This window comes from Pteropus alecto, unplaced genomic scaffold, assembly GCF_000325575.1.
Source record: "Pteropus alecto unplaced genomic scaffold, ASM32557v1 scaffold226, whole genome shotgun sequence".
NCBI classification, from domain to species: Eukaryota; Metazoa; Chordata; class Mammalia; order Chiroptera; family Pteropodidae; genus Pteropus; species Pteropus alecto.
In genome coordinates, this window is record NW_006440132.1 from 7,076,875 (window position 1) to 7,104,806 (window position 27,932).

The 27,932-nt window shown below is 42.2% G+C and overlaps 2 protein-coding genes across 10 annotated transcripts in view; both read left to right on the forward strand.

The window, feature by feature from the left end:
• Positions 1-453: 453 nt before the first annotated feature.
• WDR31 (WD repeat domain 31) lies at positions 454-17,721 on the forward strand. Of its 8 annotated transcripts, XR_003047872.1 has the most exons (13): positions 454-600; positions 1,325-1,481; positions 3,181-3,276; positions 5,248-5,391; positions 5,847-5,979; positions 7,472-7,546; positions 8,244-8,391; positions 8,491-8,591; positions 9,764-9,831; positions 10,808-10,949; positions 12,306-12,468; positions 13,246-13,369; positions 13,745-13,863. XR_003047872.1 is itself a non-coding variant. In XM_015593336.2 (12 exons), the coding sequence occupies exons 4-12, from the start codon at positions 5,276-5,278 to the stop codon at positions 17,587-17,589; spliced, it is 1,104 nt and encodes a 367-aa protein (XP_015448822.1). In that variant the 5' UTR covers positions 454-600; positions 1,325-1,481; positions 3,181-3,276; positions 5,248-5,275; the 3' UTR covers positions 17,590-17,721. The 8 variants fall into 8 exon arrangements, 7 of the variants coding, with proteins under 7 accessions (XP_015448822.1, XP_015448820.1, XP_015448823.1 ...); XM_015593336.2 differs by lacking the exons at positions 13,246-13,369; positions 13,745-13,863 and adding an exon at positions 17,432-17,721; XM_015593334.2 differs by lacking the exon at positions 13,246-13,369 and having other exon boundaries at positions 13,745-16,112.
• A 6,375-nt stretch (positions 17,722-24,096) lies between these two features.
• The window catches only part of RNF183 (ring finger protein 183), a 5,616-nt gene continuing 1,780 nt past the window's right edge, over positions 24,097-27,932 (forward strand). The window contains exon 1 of one of the 2 annotated variants that reach the window (XM_015593339.2): positions 24,097-24,249. In XM_015593339.2, coding sequence (XP_015448825.1) covers positions 24,120-24,249 — 130 coding nt within the window. In that variant the 5' untranslated portion in view covers positions 24,097-24,119. The other variant, XM_015593340.2, reaches the window with a different exon arrangement.

Here is a 27,932-nt window from a genome sequence, read left to right on the forward strand (position 1 = left end):
TGTTAGTTTCCAGAACTGTCTTCCCACTGGATCTCAAGAAGGTATTGAGGGATCCCTTTGCCATGGTGGTGGGCTGTAGAAGTTTGATGAAAGAAAGAGTGAAAGGAATGGGGGAATGGGGTCTCTGGGGAAGTATTCAAAGGAAGTTTCTCTGCCTGGGTGGAATCAGGGAACACTCCAAAGAAATAAAGCAACATCGCTATCTGGGCGAATAACAATTTAAAGGGTGACCTTCGTTAAGTGTTTTCTCCGTGAATAATATTGTGGTACCCGATTTACTTTTTTTATATAGATTCTCTGGCAGTGTGGTCTTGGGCACATCTGTCTTCTTCTCTGGAACCTTATCAACGCATTATTGCAGTAAGAAAGCAGGGCGGGGCGCTCTCGGCTCGGCCACTGGGAAACGTCAGGAAAGCGGAACCGCGATTCTGCATCAGGCGAGGGCGCCCGGAGGCTTTTCGCCCGGACTCCCACCCTAGCGACGCGCGCCTCGTTGCTAGGGGTGGAGGCACCTGAGGCTGTGCAGCGTGGAGGCTGCGGTCGATCTTTGGCTCCGCGTCCCCGCCGGCCTCAGCTCCGGGCTGGGTAGCCTGCCGATGGGTATGGAGCCCGACGGGGGAGAAGGGGCTTAGCGGGCGGGCGAGAAAGTGGGAGTCCTCACGCTCTCCATCCGCAGACGCCTACCTGGCCGAAGCAAGGAGAGAGTTTCGAGGGCTGGTCTTGGGTTGGGTGGCGCTAGATTCCCATCCTCCTAAATACACATCGAAAATAAGCTTTGGCCGTCCGCATGTACTGGTTGAAGGGCATTAGTAATCTGAAGAGCCAGAAAGGAAAAACCGCACACAGGTTGTCCTCAAAGCTTGGGGCAATCTTGGGATTCTGGTCTAGTACTGACTCCTTGTGTGACTCTGGGCAAGACCCTATTATTTTCTGGACCTCGGTTCCCCCTATCTGTATTATTAGAGGTTTGAATTAGACCATCTCCAACGTGCTTCTACCATAATTTTGTATTTGAGTTTTGGTTTACATGCCTCGGTCTCCCAGAGTGTACGTTAGATGTGTGTAGAGGGAGATACCGGGAGAAGGGAGGGCGATGTGAAATCAACATTTAGATAAACAGTGGACCAAGAGTCCAGGGAAATAAGGTCTGGTTCCCCACTTCTGTTCCTGTGTGATCTTCAGCAAGACACAACCCTCTGAGTCCCAGTTTCTTCATGGAAAATAATAGTTGGGTGTATGCTGGAGTGTATCAAAGCATGTGGCGCTGCAGATCTAGAAGAGAATTTTCTGAGTTATGTTTGCGGTGACCATTGTGTATCTCAAGGTTTTTGGAAAGCAAATTGGGGCAGAAATGGATCCTGGGATTCAGATTTAGGCCTGGTTCCATGAAGAACCAAAACGGACATCCAGAGCCATAATTGAGTTTATGGCTTTCCCAAGTTCTCGCCACCCTTTCCAGGCCTGAAGTTGGATGGGGCAGGGTAAGTGCTCCCTGAAGGATTTGCTTTTGTGGAGTTTTAACGTACTCATAGATTGTTGGCTCCCTAAAAAGCTTCTTGCTAAGCAGACTCTTCACCTTAATATGCTATTCATTCATTCATTCATTCATTCATTCATTCATTCAACAGGTATTTGCTTTGCATCCGTTCTCCCAGGCTATGCTTAAAGCACATATACAAAAATGAACAAGACACTATCCCTCCTCTCAAGTATAGTACTGTTCACAATATAAACAGTCGAACATAACTGAATAGTGTTTTCATTTCTAAGGTTAGTCAACTCATAATAAATTACAACATGGACTTTATCTACCTACCTATTCTTTGTTCTCGATATTTTAAATTGCCTTGGTAGTATATAATATAATAAATTCTTAGCCTTAGTGTGATCAATCACTCTGGTAAGAGGACAAAATTGGCTTCAGTTTAATATTCTCAAGACTCACATATCCATATGTATATGTTCTCTGTGTATATGTGTTATGTATGTTTAATATATGTGTATTAAGAGAGACAGTAAAGGTGGAATTGCTACTTTCAATACTGCAATCACTGTTAATCTAGTAATCATATTAGTAACCATCATTTACCTTCAACAGTTTTCCAGACTGAACTGAGACCTTTATATGCACTACCTTTTGTAGAGATGCAGTATAGTATGCTGGTCAAGAGCAAGGCCTCTGGAGTCAGACTGCCTAGATTCACGTTTCAGCTCTTCCACTTATTTGCAATATATTTGTAAACTTGGGCAATTTATTTAACATCTCTGCCTCGATTTCTCATCTGTAAAATGAGGATAGTAACTATTTCAAAGACTTGTGGAATAGATTAAATGAGTTAAATATAAATCACTTAAAATAGTTCTTGGCACATCTTAAGTGCTATTTTTAATCTTCACAGAAGGCCAATTATAGAGTTATCCTCTCATTTTGCACATAGGAAACTGAGACTTAGATTCAACAACTTATCTAAGGTCATAGTAGAACTGTAATTCAGACCTAGCCCTAATAGCGATGCCAATGCACTTAGTCAAATGTTATTCTGATTATTATGTGCTGCTCTTAATTCTTAGAATAAGCTACACTGTCAATCGATAATTAAAATTTATTTGAATTATTAAGATAGAGTTTTTAAAGTGCAATAAAACCAGTTTCTTCTTTGTAGATATTTATAATGGAAATTCTGGACTTGAAGTCAAGAGGTCTACCTAGATATAATTTTGAGTAATATTTCTGTTCTCAGTTTCCGGATCTTTAAATAAAGGATTTATATGTGATTTGGAAAAGCTCTTTCATCTCAAGTTCTGTGATTCATACTTATTAAAGTATTATTTTAAACAGGAGAAATAGCCTTTCTCACAAAAACAGTAAGCTCTGAAGTAAGCAGTCACCTCTGAAGATTTTTGATGAACAGAAGTACTATGAGTAAAATAAAAATATTTAATGATGCATTGGAATATATTCTATTTTGCATACTTAAATATTACAGTGTACTTTCCCTAATTATTGAAATGTGAGAGTTGTAAAATTTTAGAATTTTCTAAGATAGCTCTCTTTGTGAGAGAAAATGCTTAATCTCTTTAATTAACAAGGTCTTTATTTACCTTATAAATCTCCTTTCTGTGCAAACATATGCTTAGACAGAGAAGAGATTAATTTAAGCATCTTTTCACTAATTACAGAGATTAAGAAGTGGCCACCTGAACTATTTTCCAAAGGATAAACATTACAAGGCATTGAATACAGCAGTTCACCAAGAAGATCCTATTGGTTTGGGGGTAAGTCATTCTAAAAGTTATCTTTTCATTAGAATGTCCCATGAAACTTTAGTTCAGGTAGAGTGTATGGCTCTCTGAAGATACCAGTTAAGAATCTAATCAGTTTTCATCAGAGCCAATCCTTTTATAGCATCTGCAGTTTCCAGTGACCTAGATCTATGGATGGCATCTGTCCTTAGTTTGATGACAATGTTGAAAAATGGGTTAGGCTGGCAGATAAGACGCCCTGCGACCTCTTTCTATTTACAAACAATACAACATCCCAAACTTTTTGCAAACTATCCTGGAATTTTTCCCGTCAGCCCATCTGTTGCTTATTATAGAGAATCCTGGAATGTCTGAACTGGAAGGGACCTTAGATTCACTACTTCACAACAAGTGTTTTTACATTGTGCAAGCCACTTGAGGTACAAAGATGGATATGACAGTCCTCTTAGAGAGAACATAGTCTACTAAAAATCATTTAATCTGATTTCACATTTTATCAATGGGGAGACTGAGGCATAGAGTGAGGAATGGAGGAACTCAAGGACACATAGTGACATGAGGCAGAGCTGGGGCTAGAGCCCAGGGCTCTTGATGTCACACAGTGTTCTTTCCATTGCATTGTTTCTGTATTGGTTACCTCTTCTTGTCAGGAAGTCAATTCTGGCAACTTCTCAAAATGTAGGTTGAAATTCTTCTGGAACACTATTTGTTAATAGTAATGAAATGATTGAGAATACTTGGTGAGTTTTAGCTGCTGTTCTCCCTGTAGACTGTTCTTCCTAGAACTAAGCTGGTCATGCCCATAAGAAACTCATCTCCTAGTATTTCTTTAAGCAGAACTCCAGAAAAGATGGGGACTGGGTACTCCCATCTCCCCACTAACTTCCCTCCACCCTCTGGTGTCTCAGGCAATAGCTAGTTGCAGAGAACACAGAGTAACTGAGAATAGCCCCTAGTCACATGCCTTTAGTCCAAGCATGGGTCCACGCTGGCCACATCTTCCGGTTTCTCTTTTTTCTCCTTCTGTTTAAGCAGTATAGGACCCACACAAATTAATTGCTTGGGAGGTGTTTCCTGAATGAGTGTATGGATGAGCATCTCTCTTTCTCTTTTACTCTAGCCTTGTCAGTTGTTGGGGACAATACAAGTAAATCTAGAAAACATTTAATAATTCTTTCTATTTTAATATACCACATTATTCACGATTGACATTATTTAAGTTCTATGTTAGTGGTTCTCAAACTTTTTGGCTTCAAGACTCCCTTTAACTCTTAAAAATTATTGGAGACCTCAAAGATCTTCATATTAGTTTAGTTATGTTTTTGTTTATCTGATAATGTTTTATTATGGGGTACATTCCCAGGACCATGAGAGTGAAGCAGAGAAAGGAGGAAAAGCATACAATTAGTCTTTTTCAAAAAGGGATATGTTTTTTTATGACCATTGTGGGGGAAGAACAAACTTTCCTCTATCCTCAAGGTTCTTTGGGCTGGTCTAATAATCAAATTGACATGAGGCTGATTAGCAAGAAAAAATAACCAAATTTAATACATACATATATATGGGAAACCTGCATATATGAGAGAGTCAGAGACTCACATGCATGAGAGGTTCAGAGATAGAAAGGGGGACTGAGGTACATCCTGAGCTAGGGACCAGGTAACACACCATGGGGGCTTCAAAGGGTCATTGTGGGATCATAAGAAGAGCAGCTATTTATTTAATAAAAGTTTTCCCTGACATATAGGTGAGTCAAAAAGATTATCGTGTATAATCTCTTATTATGGGCAAGGCCCCGAATTCAAGTTCTTCTTGGTAGTTAAATTGGGGTGGAAGGCAGAAGTTTCTCTTGAGTCTGAAGCTAAAATTGCCTTTAAAATACCACAGAAGCGCGTCTTGGGGTGACTCCTTCTGAACCCCCACATTATACTACCACCATTGTACCTAACAAAATTAACAGTTTATATTCTTTTTACTGAACAGGGAACACAACTTCCAGCAGCCACAAGGGATGCTACTACTCAGGTGCCAACTGAAACGAGCTCTTCCACAGAAGGTTTTGTGTGGGTCCTGTGCCGTGATGGGGAAACTGCAAAGCAAACTAAAGCACAGCACTTATAAATACAGGTACAGCAATCCTACCTTGGGATCCTAAGTTTTATCGCACTCCGTTAAAATTCTCCACTAAAGAAAGAGAAGGCCCAGAGCAAGTATTGATGACCTTTCTTGAACAGTTTGGTCTGGTTTTTGGGGGGTATGGGGGATAAGAAACAGTCAGATCAGTAGCCAGTGTCTGCAGCCACATAAAGAGGGGCCCTACATCTTTGGAATAATCTCTAGAGTGAGTAAAGACTCCTAGCTTCTTGGCGTCAGGATTCCTTTTTATGAGATTCAGTCATTCTGAGAACTTACAGGGTTAATAATACCACTTCTGGCAATGCCAGTGGGTCTCTTCTCACTCCTTTTCCGTCTTTCTCCTGGGCCTGGCCTGAATTGCCGCCTTCGCTCACACATACTCTTCTTCCCCTGGCTTCATTGTGCACTCCCAAACCGCTGGGCAGCTCATTTTTTATCTTCTTTAGCAGGCCAGATGGAATTATAGAAGAGAGAATTCAAACCAAAGCTTTTCAAGAATATAGCCCAGCTCATGTGGATACTGTCTCTGTCGTTGCTGCTCTGAACTCAGACCTTTGTGTCTCTGGAGGAAAAGATAAGGTGAGGTTTGCAGTGTATCCCAGGGAACCAACTTTTTGTAGAGGAGGGAACATGTTTGGGAAGGAAGCGCTGGTTTTGCATTTCTTATGGCAGTGTTGAGTAGTATAAGTATGAGCTTTAGAGTTAGACTGGGTTTAAATCCCTGCTCTACCACTTCCTATTTCTTTGAGCAAGTCTTTTAATTTTCTTGAGCTTCAGTCTCCTTTCTATTAAATGGGGATAATAATGCCAACCTCACAGGACATGAGGATTAAATGATAAGATCCTTAGCATTATTCCAGGCCATCTATGTGCTTTTTATAAATGACAAGTATTATTATTTCAGCCAGCCTATTTTTACACTTACACAAAGACACAGCAGTTATTCATCAGCAAAAGTCTCTATTTTAATGCTGCTCTTTTGCCAGAATCTCTGCCTTGGTGTGCATAGTCCTTCCCACTGTCACTTTGAATCTGGTTGCTTTCTCTCCCTCGTATTTGGATCTATCAGCGCTTCCAGCTAGGATATTGGTAGCAAAAATATTGATTCTCTTGTAGTAGATAATGCCGCTAATTTAATGGCCTTTTGGAATCTTTAAATTCCATTTTCACACTATTTCACTGATTCTCAAATGCACATCTTCACATTTTAACACTTCTGAAATCAGTATGCATCTAAAAATTGATAAGAAAGCATAGTATCATAATTTAATTGGCAGCATTTTATCTTAAAATCTATATCATTTTAGAGATATGAAATTTTATTTATATGATCCTCACCTGTGAGGGGTAAATGAACAAGGATGAGTGTCTCCATTTTGCAGATTAAGAAACAGATTTAAGTAGGTCAAGTGCTAATATGCTTCTAACCTCTAGCAACAAACTACAGAGACTGGGCCAGAGAATGCTTTTGAAATCCTGCTTAGGGAGAGAAATGCTTACAACAAAATATTGAAGTATATACCTGGAAAAAAGATGGAAAAAATTTAAACAATGATTCTCTCTGGCAGATGGGATATAGATGAGGTTTTTTGAAATAAAAAAAAAAAGTGCAATCTGTTTCACAACAATGTGAATATACCTAATACTGCTGAACTGTGCACCTAAAAATGATTAAGATGACGAATTAAAAAAGAAAACTAAAATAAAAATATGGTATAGTTAGGAGAAAAAACCTAATCCCATGTAGGATTCTCTCTCCTTCAGCATCTACAGCCAGAGCCTCGACCTGAATTAATTAATTCCTCTTGGGGTGTGTTATCCCAAACCCATCAGTAAGACTCAGAGGAGCTGGGGAATAAGCCCAGGAGCTGGGGAGAGACAGAGGAACGATCAGTAGGAAGCAAAGAAACTCAAAGTAGGGGGATATGAAGAGGGACACAATAGACCCCGAGTGTTTGATGCAAGCCTTTTGACAGAAAGGAAGAAATTTGACAGAGAATGAAGTAAAGACTTACTATTTCAGTTAAACAAAAATTCAGGTAAACTAAAATGTACTAATGACTCTTTACAGGCAGTTGTGGTCTATAATTGGAAAACTGGAAATGTGGTGAAAAGGTTCAGAGGACATGACCGTGAAATCACTAAGGTAATTGTCAAATGATTATCATCACGGAGGGAATTTGGAACTGAATAAAGGAATATCTAATAGGTTTAGATAGTAAGAGTGATTGAATAGTCAGTCTTAAGGGGAAAATGCAAGGGCTTTATTTGATGCTGTGAAGTCCTACTCCAGGAAAAGCAGAGCAAACCATTCACTTGGCTACTGGTACAGGTATATTAGACACATTTTTTTGTTGTTATTAACCCCTTAATAGCTCAGGTGGTAAATAGAGAGTGACTCTCCCTGACCAGTCCTAACTCAACAGGGACATGTATTGAAGGCTTACTGTGTGTTTACTACAGTTAGAAAAATGATAGAATTGCTATGCTTAGGAATCTTTTAGACTAGTTGGGGAAATTTTTTAAAAGCCAACAATAAATAAAAATTAATTTGTTAAATAGCTTTACAGAGTAGAGTTTCCAGCAAATGATAGAGAATGCCAATTTGTATAATGTCCCCCTCTAAAATCCACCTAAATGAACCAAAAATTTGCTGCAAACTCCATCGCATTGGAACTCGGCATCAGCCACAATCCTGTAACACAGAATGGGATATTTACCTGTTGAATACAGTGCATTTTGAACCATACTGAGAACATTAGGCTCTAACGCACTTATCTCAAAGTCCTTTCCCCATTTTAAAGTCCAGTCAAAGGAGCACACCACAGCATTTTTTTCTTAAGCAGATAGCCTGTGTTCCCAAATCAAACCAGTTCTTCAGCGCCTCTCGGGACAGGACGGTCATGATGTGGGACTTGCATGGTTCCTCACAACCAAGGCAGCAGTTTTCCGGCCATGCCATGGTGGTCACTGGATTGGCTGTGAGTCCAGGTAAAGCAAAGCGGAGCTCTTCCCATCGCCATTGTACTTTCTGAAAAGGCCTGTTCCAAGTCCATCTCATGGACCATCATCTTGCCATTGTTTCCAAAGACTCATCACAGCTGTGCACTGGGTCTCGGGATAACACCCTGCTTCTGTGGGACGTGGGAACCGGACGGTGTGTGGAGAGAGCATCCATCTCCAGGAACTTGGTATGACCTCGAACTTGCTACAGAGCAGGGCAGGAGAAGGGAGAATAGAGTGAGGGAAACAGCCTGGGCAAGAGATCAGGGGACCCACGGCCAGGCATTAGAAGCTTGGGTCCTCATTACTGTTCACCCCTAACTCTCTGTCAGACCCTGGCTTCTCAGGGTTATCAGATGAAACAATCTCTTAAGGTCTTCTGCTTGAGAGAATAAGTCCACTAGTTTTTTATTGAGATTTTAAATGGTGTCCTTACTTAATCCTTCAAAACATAGTGATTCTATTTTTTCTGTGGGCCAGACACTGTGCTATGAGCAGGGTTAGTAACTAAGGACACAGTCCCTGTCCTCCAGGAGCTCACAGCTTATGCTCTGTGTTCTGTATATATAACATTATGTAGAGAAATAAGTATTACCTTTTGCTTTCATTATACTTTGCTGTGTTTTCTGGTAGCATACTGGTTTATAAACTCCACAGCCTTTGGGGTCCGTCATACCTGGGTTCAAATCACGGATCCATCACCTTCTCGCTGTGTTATCCTGAGAAAGTTAGAGTCTCAGTGTCTCCATTTATAAAATGAGGAGAACTATATCACCTGACATAGTAAATGTTCCTTTAGTGGTCATCAAATATCAGTCATAGTTATCGTTTCCAATTTTGAAGACAACTGTAAATGGCAAGATGCGCTTGCCTATGCCCTCCATGTTTGTGGAGGTTCCTGGAGGAAAAGGAAGTCCTGCTGCATTGGGTTGTTTTGAAAACTGGTTCATGCCTGTCCAGCAGGGGGCTGCGGAGATAAAGAGAAAGAAGCTTTCTGAACTCACTGTGGCGTTAGACTAGGTTTCAGTGGTCCCGCTTTAGAACAGGGGCTGCTCCCCTTCACTGCCACCAGCCAGCAGTTCTTTACCGTGCATTTGGGGTTCAGGCACTCTAAGAGAGCCTGCGTGCATTTGGGTATCCACAACTGCCCAGCTGCCAACATTGGTGCCAATAACCAGGGAGATGCAAGTAGAACATGACTGGTTGGCGCCTACAAAACATAAAAATGCCTCTTAGTCAAATTTTCTAGTTCAGCAGTCTTGAGAAGTGGTGCAGAGATGCTATTTAGCACAGTTTACAGGAATTCCAGGAAGGGAATGACTTGGTATGGAGACTGTTTTGAGAATTTTGCTTCTTCCAGGTCACTCACCTATGCTGGGTCCCCAGAGAACCATATATACTACAGACTTCTGAAGATAAAACCATCAGGTGGGCTCACTGAGCAGCAGCGAAGGTGTTTCTGGTTAAGGTTTGTGGCTCCCATGCCTACACAACTGATTCCCGCAAAAAAAAACTGTGACCTTCCCAGGGCCTTCTGCCCCTCTGCCCCCTGCTGGTGCTGGAGCCTCTCTGATCTGGCCCCACAGATCCTCTGGGTAGAAGTTGAAAGCCAGGAAGTTGGGCCCGGAATAGCCCCTGTTCTGATTGGTTTCAAAGCAGCTGATTCTGCCCGCTCACGCTGCTCAAACTGTTAACCTCAGGATCAGTTACTGGCTTGTCCCATCCCTTCAAGCTGCCTGGCTCTACTTGCTACCCTTGCTCAGCTACTGATGTTCTCAATTGCCCAGCCCTCAGGTGAAGCCCTCCCTGGAAAAGCAGGGTCAGAATCGCCATCACAGGGGTCAAATGAAGTAAATCGTTCTTAGAGTAGAAAGCACGACTGGAAACTTTGGATCTCAGAAGAGATTCTACTTAGAAAATGGTAGGAATGAGACAGGGCAAAATAAAACACTCCCCTCTGGACTCCATGGCCCAGGTTGGCCAAGGCCTGTAAATCATTTATATCTGATTCTGGAATGATGACTGCTCCTCTGTGTCATAATAAGTATCTTAAAAAAAAAAAAAAATTAAACCACAGGTACAGAAATATCCTCTTGTCTGTTGAAAGCAGTATCCCAAAGGACCAAATTAACAAATTAACTTGAATAATTTAGATGCTTGGTCTAAATTCCTATTAACTGGATCTCAAAATAGAAAGAACTCAAATGTCATTTGGTTATTTCCTGCCAGCTTTGGAGTCGCTGAGATTGATCTGGTTCATGCTGCTGTTTTTAGGTAAATCATGACATTCTATTCTGACTGGCCAAAGCAGCAAAGAGCCAAGACTATTTTTGTTCACAGGCGATTATAAGTGTATTTCAGAGACATTTATTACAAACTCATTTCCTGCTGTAATTTCTTTCAGATTATGGGACAGTCGGGGGCTGCAGGTAGCTCATATATTTCCCATAAAGCAACACATTCAAACCTACTGCGAAGTCAGTGAGGATGGACACAAGTGTATCTCCTGCAGCAGCGGCTTTGGAGGGGAAGGCTGCGAAGCCACGGTGAGAGATCGTGTGGGGTCCAACTGTCTGGCTGCCGATGACAAATAACTTACTCTGGCCTCATGCCCATTTGGGGCTATCTATATAGGCAGGTTTACTTATGGCCCAGGTCTATTCCAAGTGCATGCTGTAAGTGATCCTTTGCATTCCAGATGCTTCTTTCAAGGAATACCCATTAGCATAGGGCTCTCTGAACTGGTCATAGGAAAGAGAAATGCAATGAGAGTCAAGATAGGAAGGTGCTGTCACAGAACCAGCCTGCTAATGTCCCTCCTCCCAGAAGAGCTGAGAAAGAGGAAGGACTATTTGAAGGACCAAGTGTTTCCTGTTGTACATGTGGTCACGACTGAGGTTCAAGCTCTTTAGGAAGGTTGGAGCTCCAGTGTTGGTTGAGGGTCCACCCCACCCCTTACCCATATACTTTTCATTACAGTTAATTTTGGAATAGATTGCGTAGGCACCTCCAAAGTACCTTGGATTCCTAAGGAATAGCAGTTAAAAGGGTTATCTAGTATCCAAATAGAAAATTACAGCTCCCATTTTATCAGAAATTTATTATGTACTAGACAGTGGGCTCTGAGCACATTGCATACATTATCTCATTTAATCCTTAAAACAACTGAATGAGTTAAGTTCTATTATGATTTCCATTTTATAGATTAGGAAATAGAGGCATGAGAAGTTGAAATCTCTTGTACGTCTCTAGTAAGTGGTAAGTCAAGGTGTTAAATCCTGGGCTGTTGATGTTGCATCTCTTCTCCAAACTAAGCATTTCCTACATCTGTTCCTTAGATGATGTGGTGTCCAGTGATTTTTTGATTGCAATTCAGATTGCTCTCCTCCCTGAACATTATTCTCCAGGTGTGGTCTGATCTGTATCAGCAAGAGTGGAACCGGCATCTCTCTTGTAGACTTTATTTCCAAGACTTTATTTACTAGTCTTTATTTCCAAGGTTCAGTGACTAGGCATTAAATCAGAAGGTCTGTGCCTGTAAATACTTATAGGAAGATGTTCTTAACTTTGGGGTCCCCATAGGACCCACAGATAGCAAAAGGCAGCTCTCGAGCCTGACTCCCCTGATGTTAACCATGATGTTAATGAGGAAGACAATAACTCTTCTGGCACATCCTTAACCAGGGTTGTCTGAGTCATAGTTAATGCTTAAAATAATCATTAGATGGGTGGATGGCAGGGTGTGTGGATGGGATGGCTGAAGATAAGGAGTGGCTACATGAGTAGGCAAGTGGAGGGAACAGGTGGGCCATGAGAGGGTGGGAAGATAGATATCAATGAGTGAAATGTGGGAAGCTGGAGAAATGTGTATGTATGAGCTAGCCTATGTCATTACTTTGCAGTTGTGGGACCTAAGGCAGACACGGAACAGAATATGTGAGTATAAGGGGCATTTCCAGACTGTTGCATCCTGTGTCTTTCTACCAAGAGCACTGGCCTTGATGCCTGTAATTGCTACCTCATCACATGACTGTAATGTGAAGATTTGGAACCAAGATACTGGAGGTAAGAAGCCGGCTGTTAGTCCTTCTCAAAAATACATGAAGTCCTAAAGCCTTCCTTAAAACTTTCTTTCCATTGCTTAGCAAAGCCAATCATGTCCCATCCCTGTCCAGTCCCCTAGCAGTTAAGAGATGACACCAAGATACCAGAATCTCTGCTCAACGTCTGGCTAAAAACCATCACCACATCACCCCTGGTACCATGCTGTACAGACCCGTTCCTGAGAGCTCAAATATATTTAGCTTTTATATTCTTTCTACCTGAAGTTCCTCATCAGGTTTTAACCTGTGATGCTCAAAATGCCCGGAATAGAGAACAGTAATTGCCATTTTAAATTTTATTTTTTTAAGGACCAAAATGAGAGCCTCACTTTTGGTGGGGTGAGGTGGCATGAGGATAGTTTTAGAAAGACCCTGCCCTGTTCTGACTCTGCTGCTAAGGTTTGAGATTGCAGTAAGGTCATGACACTTCAAAGCACCAGAGAAAAAGATGTTTTAGGGAATACAACTCCCCAGAGTTCTCAAAGCAGTGCTGTGCTGGATCCAGCTCCTTCCAGGGAAGATAGGGTAGCTCCCTCAGAGAAAAGATGTGGGATCATGTCATGTGGCACACACGCCAGGTTTCCATAGTAAGGGCAGCCCTGCTGTACCCTTACCTGGAGTGGCCTTCTCCAGTCAGGTGTAACACTGGTGGGAGGTAGGGGGAGCAGCTTTTTAGATTCAATGATCATAAGCCCAAGACCAGGGAGAACAAGGTCTGAAGCGCTGCGCTGCCCGCCAGATGTGTGCCTGCAGTTCTGAGAAGGCTTCGAGATGCGGATGAAAAGAGATGGGTCAGCCGGAAGCCACTGGACTGCCCTTCAGTAGCCCCTATTATCCTTTGTCTTGAAGGGAACAAGACATGGGTAAGCCAGCAGTTGAAGATCAGTATCCCTGTCTGTTCTCCTGTGCCCTGGCCCTGCTTTGTTCTACGAGCAAGTAATTGAGGGCAAGTTTTTAGCATGTCCTTGCTGGCAAGGCCCAAGTGTCTAAACATACTTCTCAGTGGTACATATCCATCCTGTTAGGTCCATGCATCATTCTCTACAGTCGAAGTCTTGGGTTCACCCAAGTTCTCACTTACCTGCTGGTGCATGTTCCTTAGAAGCATGTGGTGTCTCTCTTGTCTGGGTTAGATACATATAGCTCATGCTTTAATTATGTGGATTTCTCACAAAAAGATTGAATTTCATGATATTGCACCCTTGGCCTAAGTTGTTGGTTCCCCCTTCCTCCCCCAGCTTGCTTATTCACTTTGTCTCTGGATGGATCAGGACCTTTGACTTCTCTGGCCATTGGTGACACCATCTCCTTATTGTGTGCAAGTTTCAGCAGAGGAATTCACTTACTCAGAGTGGACCACAGCCAAGGGCTGCAACTGCGGGAAGTGGCAGCATTCTGAGGCCAAGAGACATTTGCTGGACAATATCAAACCGTGGCCCTTCCTATCTCAGTGTGGCTTTGTGTTTTTCCATATTATCTTGGGGGGAGTATGAGGTGGGGCTAACGTTCTTTGCTTGGGTTTGTTAGAAGGTATGTCAGTGTGAGAAGTCAATTTAAGTCCAGTGGTTCAAAATCAGGTGCAGAGTTTAGAAACATGGCCTAAACATAAGGTTCTCAATCTACGTCAAATCCAAATGCAATTTTTAGTGAGCTTTTCAGACTACTCTTCCAAAACAAGAAAAAGTTTTGGCTCAAAATGATGACCTGTAGGTATAAGGATGATAGGCCTCCACCTGTGAGCGCCAGAACACAGGGTCTGAGTCTATTGAACTGACCTTTTGATGTCTTCACAAAAGAAAAAAATGCAAGGAAGAGAGAAACTCTGTTTTGGTTGCCCCGGCATGATCTAGATGGGAAAGAATAGTACAGCTCCTTGGAAGACATAGGTTGTACATATAAGCCTCAGTAAGCTCCAGTCACCGCCTCTCAGCAACGTGAAGAATCAAAGTTAGGGCAAGAAAGCAAAATCTTTGGCTTCTACTCATAGCAGCAGAGAGGGAGGTGGCAAGTCCCTGCCAATTCTCAGTATCTTCCTAAACCGGTGCAGAGGTTGCATGAAAATAAGGCCTGAGGAGGCTCGAAAAGGCTGATAACCACAGGGCCCTGCCCAGAATTATAGGAGCTATCGAACTGGTTCTGTGGATAAGAAAATGGAGAGGTTGCGAGATTAAGGCTTAAAAAATTCATTTGTACATTTTAATATTTTTATTTAGTTTTATATAAACTCTTTTCAGGGACTGGCCAGAGGGAGGCAAAGGGAATGTCTGCTGTCACAACAGAACATCTAGAAAAATGTAGAGCCATGGACTCAAATGTGCCGGCCATTGAGCCCTCATCAAGTGAGGAGGGGCAGGGTTTTCCTATGCAGCTCCTAGATCAGTCCCCACCTGGTGCTCACAAGCCCATTTTCCTCCAGGGAAAATAAAGTCCCTCCTGTCTTCAAGCCCACATGTAAGGCACCTGAGGCCGAGGGATTCCCTTTCTGTCGAGCCCCAGCCAAGGAAAGATTTTGCATTTGTCTTCTCTGGCTCCTGCCTCTCCCTGATACCAGCAGCTGACAGCCATCTTCCTGTCTCCCCCCTGCTCCTCTTTGGAGCCAGCTCTCTCATACCATTTCCACTCACTAGGGAGGAGAATCTTAAGCTACTGCAAAGCGTCAGGCCTGAGTTTGAATCTCCACTTTTCCATTTAGCTGGGTGATCTTGGGCAAGTTATAAAATCTCAGTTCCTCTTTTATTACATGGGACTCATAATCTTATATTCCTCACAGGGCTGATCCAAGTACTGAACAGAACTGTATTAAATGCCAACCAAAGTAGTAGGTGCCTGTAAATAGTAGCCATTGTTATATACTGCCCTCTCTGTCCAGACTAAACACTCTCTTTTCCATACGAATCATTCACCATTCCTTCATCCATTCTCCTTAGATGTTATTTTCTAAGCCTTTAGTCATTGTTCAGCTTCCCTTTGATTCCTTAAGTTACGGATCTTTGTACTCTAGAGGGACAAAGGGGTAGTGGGAGTGGAAGCTTCTCCATTGAGCACCTACAGATGGCTGAATACATTTATTCTCCGATAATTCTTATCATTTCCATGTCACAAATGAGGAAGCTGAGGCCCAGGGACATCCAGGCCTGTGCCCAAGGTTATACACATAGGTAGGAAGGGAAAGAACAGATCTGGACCTGGGTCTGCCTGACTCCAAGCAGGAATACTCTCCTCTCTTTTTCTTTGCCTTTTCATGATGTCACAAAGTTCATTTTAGAAATTTATAGACCACAAATGACATTGCTCTTGTATTTTCTAGACCAGTTGTTAACTTTTTGGCTCGAAGGAGATCCTCCTGGCCAGGTTGCCCAGGATCAGTAGACAGGTGTCTCAGGGAAAGTCTTAGAGTATCATGAACTATTAGTGCTACAGCTGACCTTTTCTTCTAGAAAGAAAATGGTCGGTAAGTCAGAAAATTCAAGAGAGTTGGGAGGGAATCATGGGGAAGGGGAACAGGCTGCTGTGAGTAGGCACATACCTGTCAGAAAATGATAATGAATTAGCCTCTGATGAATTAGCAGGGTTCTATTACCAATAAAATTGTTTCCCTAAACTCTACATATGTGCTTGGTGTGTAAATTCCCTTATTTGTGCATTTTAAGTGGAAAATAGATTAATAAATGCAAATGTTTTCATAAAATTTTTTTAATGTTATATGCCCTAAATGGGCACTTTCAACACCTAAAGTACAGGATGCATTCATTTGTTCATTTGAACACTTCGTTTCAGAGGCTGCGCCTCAAAAATCACATCAAGGAATTTCCCAAAGACAGTTGACTATTTTCCAGGAAAGTGTATAAGTCCTTGGAATCTGGCCAATTATATATCTAAAATTTAAGTAAATTTGTATATTCATCTATATATTTAAGGAAATGAATGATGATTATTAACAGCCTTCATTTTGACAGGAATTTTAAGTATAAAACTCAGGTTACTTGGTGTTTTTAATTTTTTAACACCGAGAAAAGGGAACTTAGCTATTTCTAAGTAGGCTTTGGAAACATAATTATTGAAGAACAACTTCGTCATGAAAAATGCAGCAGACTGCTAACTATTTCTCGAAATTGGCATTTCTCCTTGGCACAGGCTGCCCAGCTGAGACTGCCCAGCTAGGCATGGCCATGAGAATAAGTTCTCGTCAGTGGGTGGTGAGTGGAAGTGATGTGTGTAACTTCCACTTTATTAGCTTGAAAGAAACATTTTTGTCCTGGCTTAGCCCTCTGTATCCTTTCTCACTAGCTGGAATGCAGATGCCAGTAACAGCTTCAACAATTCAGGACAGGATGATGAAACAGCAAGAGAGGAACCTGGGGCCTCAAATAACTTCAAGGAGCTGAGCTGCTCCAATAGCCTGACCAACTGGACTGTGACCCAAAAGAAAATGAACTTAATTTTTTTAATACATATATACCATTTTAACTTTTAATTCAAGTATGCAATCACAAACCATTTCAGATATCTTAAATTTATAGCTTGTTGAATTTTCATAAACTGAACAGACACACTAGTAACCAGTACCTAGATGAGAAAGCAGAATACATCCTGCTATATCTTAAATTTATAGCTTGTTGAATTTTCATAAACTGAACAGACACACTAGTAACCAGTACCTAGATGAGAAAGCAGAATACAGGAACTGAGATGGCCTCCTTCATACTCCCCTCAGGCCTGTCCGCTAAGGAATTTGTAACTGCATACATTGGTTTGTCTGCTGTTCTACTTCACATTAATGGAATCATACTATATTGTAGGAGATGGAAAATAGAGCCACAAATTTCTCCCATCTCTTTGATCCTTTACAAAGTGACATAATCAGTAGGTGGGATCTATTTCCCCACCCCTTGAATCGGTACTGATTTTTTGACTTGGCTTGACAGACAGAATAGAGGGGAATGAATGCTGTGCAACTTCAGAGGCTGAACCCTCAGAAGTCTTGGAGTTTCATTTTCACCCTCCTGGAATGCTGCTGAGATCTCCACATTGGGGAAGTGACTTAGGCCACACAGAGAAGAAACGAGCACCACTAGATGAGTGAATGAGGTCACTTTGGACCTCCAACCCCGTGAAATCTGCAGCTGAATGAAGCCATGGATAAAATCAGAAAATGAGCTGTGCACAGCTATCCCACACGATCATGAAAAATAATAAACTTGTTTTAAGACACTAAGTTTTGGGGTAGGTTGTCATGCAGCAGTAGATTTAAGTGAAACAAGCATGTGCTCTTATCTTGGTTAGGCTTCTTTTGCTCAACGTGTTTGTGAGATTGATTCATACCACTGCATGCAGAGGAATATCATTCTCATTGCTGTACAGTATTCTGAGACAATATAATTTACCCATTTAACTACTGACATGTCTAGCTTCTAGTTTGGAGCTCTTACAAAGAGTGCTGCTATGAACAGTCTAATTATAAGTCATTTGGTGAACGTATGCACGCATTTGTGTTCATTATGTAGTGGAGGCCCTTCTGCGCTATCGCATGGCTTGCACGATCAGCTTTAGTAGATATTACCTCTTTTCCAAAAAGGTTGTCCCAGTTCACCTCCCCACCCACTGCACAGGGGTGTTAGCAGAGTTCAGTTGTTCCTTGCCAACATTCTGTGCTCTTAAACTTTGCAACCCTCAGTTTTAAAGATGAGTGCATAGAAGTTGAAGAGTGCAACGGGGAAGTATTAGCTTAATGAGCCAACTTGTGACAGAAGCTGGACCAACTGGTTTTGACAGCTACCTTTCTTCCTGACACTTCTAGTTAAAAGGCCAGAATTGAACATTAAAACCTTATATGTACATCATGCTCTATATTTACATACTTTCACAACCATAATTTCATCTGAATCTTCCAGTAAAATAACATGTAAAACAGGCAGCGTGCAGATCATTACTCTGGTCCGTAGAGAAGGCAAGGGACTTGTCAAAGGTCACAAGTTTTTGGCAGAGCCCAGATAGGAGCCCAGGTCTTTGAACATGCAGAAGGTTCTTCCCACCAAAGCCCTCTACTATCTTTGGCATTGTCCTGGCGGTGGTGGGCACAAAAGCTGAGGGGGCAGGTAGGAGGTATTTGTATCTACGGAATAAATGATATAGGTTAAACATCGCAGATAGAAGGAATGTCCAATTTCTTCCCAGATGTTATCTCCCCAGGGTCTGGAACACAGCATCCTGTTTATTCAGGTCTTGCACATGACACATTGAAAAGCCCTGATTGGAGGTGATAGGGATTGATGCCAGCTAGCACTGCATATTCACATGCTGGAAACTAGCCAACTTCACATGACTGATAACCATGCAGAAAATGAGGCTACACAGAATATTGTCCTTAATTCGCCCGAAGTGAAAAACATAGATCATAAAACAGCACCATACAGCCTCATCTCATTTTGGTAAAAATATATCTGCACATATGTCTATATATTCATAGATAAATGTCTGGAAAAAAATAGAACAAAAATGTTAACCTTGTTATTCCTGGGTATTAACTTGAAGATCAATTTATTTTTCACTTTATGCCTTTCTGTATCTTTTTTGCAATAAGGGTGAATCAGTTTCATTTTGAAAACTTACTTATTTTTGAAATAGATGATGCATTCACATAGTCACAAGAGCACAAAAGGTTATATATATACTAGTCTCCCTCTTCATCCATATCTATCTTCTAACTGGCTCCCTCCTGAGGTAGCAAGTGTGACCAGCACCTAGTGTATGTTTTCAGAGACATTTTGTGCATGTACAAGAAAATACTCACATTTATTTCCTTTACCACTTTTACAATCAAAAAGCAATACTACTTTTATTTTTTAATTTAAAAAATGTTGTTACAGTTCACCTTCAATATTCGGTAGTACAGCATAGAAGACTACTTCTGAAAAAAAGGGTGTAGAAGACTATTTTATAATTTATCAAGATATGTAGAAAAATAGGGAAAAAAGGCTACAAAACAGTACATCAACTGACATATTTTTAAACAACTTATGAAAAATTGTGTTTCAAGTTTGAAATATTATAGTTATAAATAAAAGACTGAAAGGCTATCACCTAAATGTTTTGGCAGTTATCGCTGCATGTAGGACTTTGGGTGAGTTTATGCTCTCCTTATAGATGGCAGTGTGCCTGATGGCTTAGAATGTGGACTCTGACACCAGGCTGTCTGGTTCAAATCTCGGTCTGCCACCTCTTAGCTCTCTGACCTTGGTTAAGTGAGTTAATGTCGTGTTTTAGTGTCCTCGCCCGTAAAATGGAGATGATTGCACCTATCCATAGAGTTGAGCTGTCACCAGGGATGTTATAATATTCAGGCAGAGCCCTTACAATAGTGCCTAGCATTACTCCTAAGTATCAGTAATTATTATATCCATTTCCTAATTTTTTTTATTGGACATGTATTATAATAAAAGTTAAATAATAAACTCCCACGAGAGAATAGAAACTATACAGACATAGAGAGGAGCAGAGATGAGAGTGGTCCAGGAGCCTTCTTTCCTGGCATCTGGAGATCGCCTCTGAGATCTTCAGAGAAACTCCCTGGACCTTCCAGCACAAACAGTCTTTGGCCAATACTTTGCCACTATTTCCCTGGCAGAGCTCATGTAGAAAGTTTTCAGAATAAGTGTGAGAACTCCTGGTTGTGCCTGGACCAACTCATACCAAGGAACTTCTGAGGGTCGGTTACTGCCACCCTGACATGGCTGAAAGTCCAGGAGGTTGAAAGACAAGACACTTCATTCACAGCCAAGCTGGAGAAAGAGCTGCCCAGTTTCAGTTTTGTGTTTCTAAACATATCGGGCAGCATGTGCAGGAAGCGTTTTGTCCTTTGGCCTTCAGCTGGAGCCTGTCCTCTGCAGACACAGCATGGGGATCAAGAAAGGAGAAGGCTGCCCAAGAGTTCACATATTGCGCTCAGAAAGAAGGCAGGGGAGAGAAAGCATGGGACCAGAAGGTGGATGCTCTGGGTTCCAGCCTCTCCCCTGACATTGCACATCTACGTTAGCTGGGATGAATATTCTTAATCCCACCAAAATCCAATTGCTCCTCATAGAACCTCTTGAGTTAATGTGGGAATAACCATGCCAGATGTGACCTGCTTGATGGGATGAACTACTTTATATTTGAAATATCTAGATCTTATAGTTCTTGGTAAGTTTGAGGTAAACAAGGGCTGGAATATAGTACTATATCAGTGTTTCTAACTTTAATCAATTGAAATTCTACAAACAAAATAATAAAATAGCTGCTAACCCTTATCCACAATTCTAAAATCCCACACTCTGCAGACAAAGATTTTTTATTGAATTTGGTGCCAAAATTGACCTGACCTTATAGTTGGTTTTTTTTGGGGGGGGGCGGGGAGGGGGGTTTAATAAATTACGGAACATTCATTTGATAGCAGGGTGTTGGGAGAAAGTATGAAAAATTCCAAAACCCATCTGGCCCCAAGGGTTTTGCACAAGGAATTGTGGCCTTGGAAATAAAATAAATTCAGATGTCGCATAAAGAAGATTCCCGGGGTGCCCACTCCCAGGGTGGGATTCACCCAGTCCCATCTGTGACTTCTTCCGGATGGCAAGTCCTTGGGAAGTCTTCATGAATTTGAAGACAAATGTAATCAGCATGAGTCAAGAAATTTACATTGGGCTATTTCTCTTAAATCCGTGCTCCTCACATTTTAATGTTTTTCTGAATCTGCTAGGTATCTTATAGAAATGCGAATTCTGACTCTGTGGCTCTGGAATGGGTCTGAGGTTTTGCATTCCTAATACTCTCCATTCCTGATGCCTGTGCTGCTGGGAATGTCCTAAATTCCAGAAAGGCCTAAAACAAGGTTCTGAGTAATGACAAGTTGGTGCCCCCCAGGGAGAGTTGCCCCTTGCCCTTGGAGGGGATGCTGGCTAAACACTGATCATCACCTGACCAAACCCTGACTCCTCACGGCCTTTTCTCCATCCTCCACTGCTTTTTACTGCCTCTTCCGCTCCAGATGGCTTCAACCACCCTGCCCTTCCACTCCAGGCCTTGGCTGAGTTCCACCAAGTCTCATGACTCTTCACTCACCCAGTTCCAAGGTACTGCTTGGACGAGGTGCTTTTCCAGCTGGCTGACCTCTCCCCAGCCCCCAACCATGAACTAAATTAATTCAACTCTCAGATTCCTGAAATGACTCACTATCTCTCCTGGGTATTTCCCCAGAAAATTTTTCCATTGTTTGCAAAGTACTCCCTAGCCCCGACCACCCAGAGATGTGATAATAATGCATTTGCTCACTAGACAATTGGTGACCCGGAAAGGGCCATGGTTTATTTTCATATCACTGATTGCAGTGCCTTGACTGATTCCTTACACACCCTCTCTGCTTTTACTTTTTAAATTCTAGATTTCCTGGTTGCAAAAAACTCAGATTTACTTACTTTCTAAGTGAATTTTCCCATTACGAAAATAATACATATTTATTAACGGAAATTTAGAAAATACAGGTAAGAAAATGAGAACACCAGTAAGCCCATCACCCAGAGATAACCATTGTAACATTTGCCTCACGGCCTTTCAGTCTTTATATATAAATCTTGTTTTACAACATCTGGCTCATACTACATAAACCATCTTTTAAACTGCATCCTCCCCCAATTTACAGTATATTGTGACCATTTTCACAAGTTAATAAAAATTCTGCATATCAATTTTAAATGATTATGTAGTTTGCCACTTAATTGATACATAGTAGTTGGACTTTTACATTTTTTCCAGTCATTTATGGTTAAAATAAAACTGTGATGAACATCCTCACTTAACAAAAGACATAGGCATATTCCAATTCTGACTCTAATTCTGGTGTGTGTATAATTTTCGACACCACCAAGCAATTCTCCAACACCAACAGGGTGTCCTACTGTTCAACTCAATACTGACACTACCTACCTGAAGATAGCATTGGATCCCACAGGTTAATGGTTCAGTCCCACAAGAATGTCTCCTATCCACACACAACCCAGACACCAATTGCAAGTCTAGGTGGTCACCTGTGCTTCTAACCAACTGGCTATATATCAGAGGTTCCCACCATCCCCTCGATTAATTTGATAGAGCAGCTCACAGAACTCAGAGAAACATTTACTTATGTTTACCAGCTTATTATAAAGAATATTATAAAGGATACAGATGAATAGCCAGATGGAAGAGATGCACAGGGCGGGTTTATGGGAAGGGGTGCGAAGCCTCCATGCCCTCTCCAAGCACATCCACCTGTTCAGTAATCCAGAAGCTCTCTGAACCTCATCTTTCTGATTTTTTATGAAAGCCTCATTACATAGGCATGCTAGTTGTTTTGTTTAGTTTGGGGGAGGCAGCAAAGTTATACTCAGAGATTTATTTCTATCTTTGCCAGCAACTTATTCCCTGCGGGAATTATAATTTCACAAGCCAATAGCATACAGGATAATATCCCTTCAGCTGAATAAAGAAATAACATTAAAAAAAATAAAAAAATAAAAAAAGACAGATTAATCACATTATTGTTCCAGGCAAGGGGAAGTGAAGGAATAAAATAGGAGGTGTACCTTTTTATACAAAGTAGGAGAGTCAGTGACCAACCAAAGAGCTGATTTCCGGCTGCCAGCGCTTTTGTTTCCTGTTGCTAAGGAACAAAGACACTGGTATTGGTGGTGGGCTGATCTCTTTCATGGGCCTCTGCTCAGTTTCTCACCACTGTCTCCTAGGAATGCCTTGCCAAGATGAGTGGGAATGAGCGCCCCAAGGGTCTCTGAAGAATTTTTAGGTTAGCTAAGAGTCAAAGAGTTGTCTCGCCCAAACCAAAACGCTCAAATAGTCCCCACAAATGCTCAGTATTTATAGTCTTAAACATCCCCTTGCCATAGCTGCTTCTCCACACATACTTATTGATAAGCCCCAGCAGGATCTGTTAGCTGATGGGCTGCTGACTGCTTATCACCAGCAGTTGTAGAATGATGGCATGTTTGCATGACTTATTTCATTCTCGTAACAAAGCAGTTTTTTCTTTGTCATAAACAGGTGGATTAAAACAACTTAAGTCATGAACTAGTGGACCTGAAACCAGGTCCACTAACAAGTAGAGTCTGGATTCTAAGTGAGGACTTGCCTCTGACCCGGAAGTCTGACTTGATTGAGAACCTAGGCTCTTCATGCTATGCTTAAATACCACTCCCTGACTGTTTTCTGTTGGATTATTTGCCTTTTAATTAATATTTTGCAAGAGCCCTTAGTAGTTTGGTTGTAGAGGCTCAGAGTTGAGAAGTGTCTATCTGGGCTGAGAGATACCTCACCTCACCACAGACATACATCACGTTCATGTCAAGGCAGTCAGCACGTAGAGGGCAAGCACAATCAGAGGTGATAGCGGGTGACCAATCCAATACAGAACAGAGGCCTGCAAGACTGGTGGACTTCGATCTTCTTTGAGAAAAAGCAAGAATGACTCGTTGGAAGATGAAGAAACCAAAGCTTCTAGGCTGTCCTCTGTGAACACAGACAGTGGAAAGTTATCAGAAGGAAAAAGAAAATCTGAAACAGAGAAGCTAGCCAGGAGCTGCCAGAAGACTCATGCAAATGAGCCCCACCCACGACTGCCTGGAAACCATGCCAGAAGTCAGAGCACTTGCTGCAGAGCCTCACTCTGGAAAGGAGGAGGAGGAAGAGGAGGAGGAGGAGGAAAGAGGCTCTGAAGGAGCAGGTAAGGAGCCACAGGGGGTCATGGAGGGCTGGGTCACAGTGCCCTAGAGTCCTAAGAGGCAGCTCAGTCCAGCTGAATACTTTCTTTCTGGGATCATCTTTCAAGTTCAGCCATTCTTCAGCTGTGAAGCCTTGGGCAAGTCACTTCACTATTCTGAGCTTTGGCTTCCCCCATCTATAAAATGGGTATAAAAATATCACGCTAACTAGGTATCTGAGCACATGCTGTGCCTTGCTGAGAACGTGACAGACATTATTCCTTCCTCACAGTAACCCTGTAAAGTGGGATTATTAGCCTATTTTACAGAAGAAAATGAAGCTCAGAGAGGTTAAGCCATTAGTCAAAGACAGCAAATAAATCTGGTTCCAAAGTCTGCACACTTTCTACTCCCCATCCATCCTCCCCACAGGGTGCTTTTAAAGAATCAAATGGCCTTATGCAAATGAAAAAAAATCATAAGACACATTTATACCATCTGCATGTGAGTCACCACACTTAGATCCTATAGAAGATTGGGGCTCTTTGTAAACTGTGAAGTGCTATAAAAATGTTCTCTCTCTTGAGGTTGAAAACATTGGGGTGATACTACAGACAATATCTGGCAAACCGCCTTAGTCATAGATAGAGACCATGCCTTAGGGGTCGTGTTTAGGACTTGTAGCTGAGATGTCCTGGCTTGGGGGTGAGTGGTAAGTGGCAGACAAGGGCCACGATGCTGATGCCACTGTGACCTTCCTTCCTCTTTACAGCTTGGCCATGGAACTTCAGAAAATGTAGGTTGGCTTTGTGGGGAAGGGGAGAGCCTTAAATGCTTACTACAGTAAAGTTAGAATTTTCAGATAAAAACAAACATAAACACCTAAAATCTTACACCCAGAGATAACCATTGTTGACATTTTGACATTTGTTATTCCATGCTTTTTTTGCATTGCACACATACATTGGAAAATTGGACTATATCCTAATATGGTTTTATTACTAGTTCTTTTCACTTAATGGCATATCATGACCATATTTCCATATTAATAGATGTGTTATCACATCATTTTAAAGGCTGCAGAATGTCTCTTCATATGGATGGAGCAGAATTTATTTAATCAATGTCCCACCGTTAGGTAATTAGGTAGTTTCAATTCTTCACCATCAAAGCAGAACTCTGATGGGGATCTCTGTAACCTGAGGGGCATTTCTGTAACCAAATTTTTGTATAGGCCCTTGATTATTTCCATGGGATACATTCCTAGTGGGGTAACTGCTGATTCAAGGTTATGTACATTTTAAGGCTTTTGCTCAGTACTAAAGGTCTGCTTCTGACACACTCTGGAATTCAGGGGCTCCTCAAAGCTCAGTGCAGAAAACTTTATGGGACTTTGACCCTTCCTATCTTACAAATCCATTTGCAGTGATAAGGCTAACCACCTCATATATGGTCTTTATCAGGTGCCAGGCTCTTATCTAAGAGCTTTACCCTCTGATATACTACTTTTAGCTTCCTTTACAGAAGGGAAAAATGAGGCACAGAGAAGTTAAACAATTCAACCGGAATTATGGCCCTAATAAGCAGTGGAATTGGGGTCATGAGCCTTGACAAGGTGGTTCCAGAATCTATGCTGTCCACTGTTTTCTTGGGAAGTGCTTTGATTCCATCTCCAAAGATATTCTCCCCCATCCCTTTGATCTTTCCTGCCATCTCCCGACCTATGTCAAGCACCACCATCCTAGCCTGGAGCACCGCTGGAGTCCCTAACTGGTCTTCTGTTTCCACACTGTTCCCTGCTCTGCAGTGGAATGGCTTTTAAAATGAAAATAGGATCAGGTCACTTTCCCCTCAGCACCCCACACTCCCTAGAATAAAACTCAGCTGCAACCCAGCTTCCAGGGCCCACCTCCTTTCTCTCTGGATTAATCCTGAGCCACTTTTCCACCCCAGCTCCATCGGTTACACCTCAATCACCCGGGATTCGTTTCACTTCCTCCATTTGGCAGACCTTTTATCACATTAGGACTTTGGTACATGCTGTTCCCTTGACCTGGAATGTTCTTCTTCCGCTCTGCACTGCTGGAGTCTTCTCAAACTTCAGTCTCAGCTTTCATGTCACCTCTTCGAAGAAACCCCTGGTGGTCTCATCTGAAGCAGCCAATGCTCTAAGCCCCATTTTCATTTTTTTTTGTCCGTTATAGTGTTCATTAAAATTATATATGTATTTATTGCCCACTCTTCACCAAATGTCCCTTCCCCTCACTAGACTTCAAAGACTTTGATGAAGTCAAAGACCATGTCTATTTTGTTCATCGTTATTGACCCAATGCTTCACACAGCACCTGGCATATGGTGTGCACTAGGTAATTCAATAACTGTAGAAAGGATGAACTGTCCACAGAAGAAGGTGTTCATTAGAAAGGATGCTTGGTAAACTATCCCAGTTTTGGTCAGAGCTGTTCCATCCTCCTTCTGTAGATCTTCATTTCCTCTTCCCTATACAAAGCAGTTAACAGAGTCTCCCTGGAAGAAAACCAGGGAGTCATGAGTGAGAGAGTATAAGCAGGTTTTGCTTCAGGTATCAACTCAGTCAGGGTAGGTGAGATCATTCCAGGGACACAAGGAAGACTCACTGCCCCCAAATTCCCCTTGCACAGTTCCTGGATTCCTACCACAAGAGATTTATGGCCATGAGGAATTTCCTGAGAATACACAAACACTATCTAGTTAATAACACACATCCAGCAGGTAACTGAATGGATGAGTGTTCTGCCTGTATGACTGTACATGACAGTAGACTGGAAGTCCCAGCGTCACTAGTAACTAGCTTGGGTGAGAGCCACTTCTTGCCTTCTATCTGCAAAGTATGTGGTTAGGTCAGAGAAGTGGTTTTTAAACATTATTTTTTTCCTCAGCAGCTCAGCTCTTCTCTTATTCATATAATCAATATGAGAAAAGCTAAGTATTTTGGTTAAAATGGGGAAGCAGGGCTGGAGCCTTCCTCCTTCCTGACTCCCCTTTTAAGTCCCCAAGGGTGGTGGGATGGCCAACCGTTGGACTCTAAGATCATTGTGCTCAGTGCTGCCAGGGTGGCCGTCTGTGTTCTGGTTGCAGCTTCTTGGGCACACGAAATGACCAAAAGGAGATCAGAGAGAACTTGCTGAATCTGATATCTGAGGTTTTAGGCTGTGTAGTGTGTGAATTTCATAGCAATTGGTGTGGAGGGCAGGCAGCCCCTTTATGCAAGAAGGTTTCAGCCATTTTAGAAAAGAATGAGGGCCCAGGAGAGAAGAGGCCCAGAAGGCTCACTTACTCTCTCCACAATCTAGAAAAAAGAAATTGCCACCCCTACCCTTCTAGCCAGCAATCTGGGGTCTTGAAAGGACCTCCAACCCACATACTTGGCTTCCAGGGTTGGTTGTTTTGTCAAGCCCTGGGGAAACTCCCCTCCCCACCAACAGCTGGGCAGCTCTCTAGCCTTTGCTGCAGGCAGGTGTGCTCAAGAGGCTGCAGCCTGGGCCACCTGGCAGCTCCAGGTGCTCTGTGTGCGCTGCCATGGAGATGGGCCCCGGGGTTGGTGGCGAGAAAGCAGTCTTCCAAAGCTCCTCGGATTCAGAAGAGAGACTGAAGCCTCAGGCCCTTCAGGGTAGTCTGCTGACCACATTAGTGCCAAGGAGGCCCAGGTGGGTGCCGGGGAGGGGGA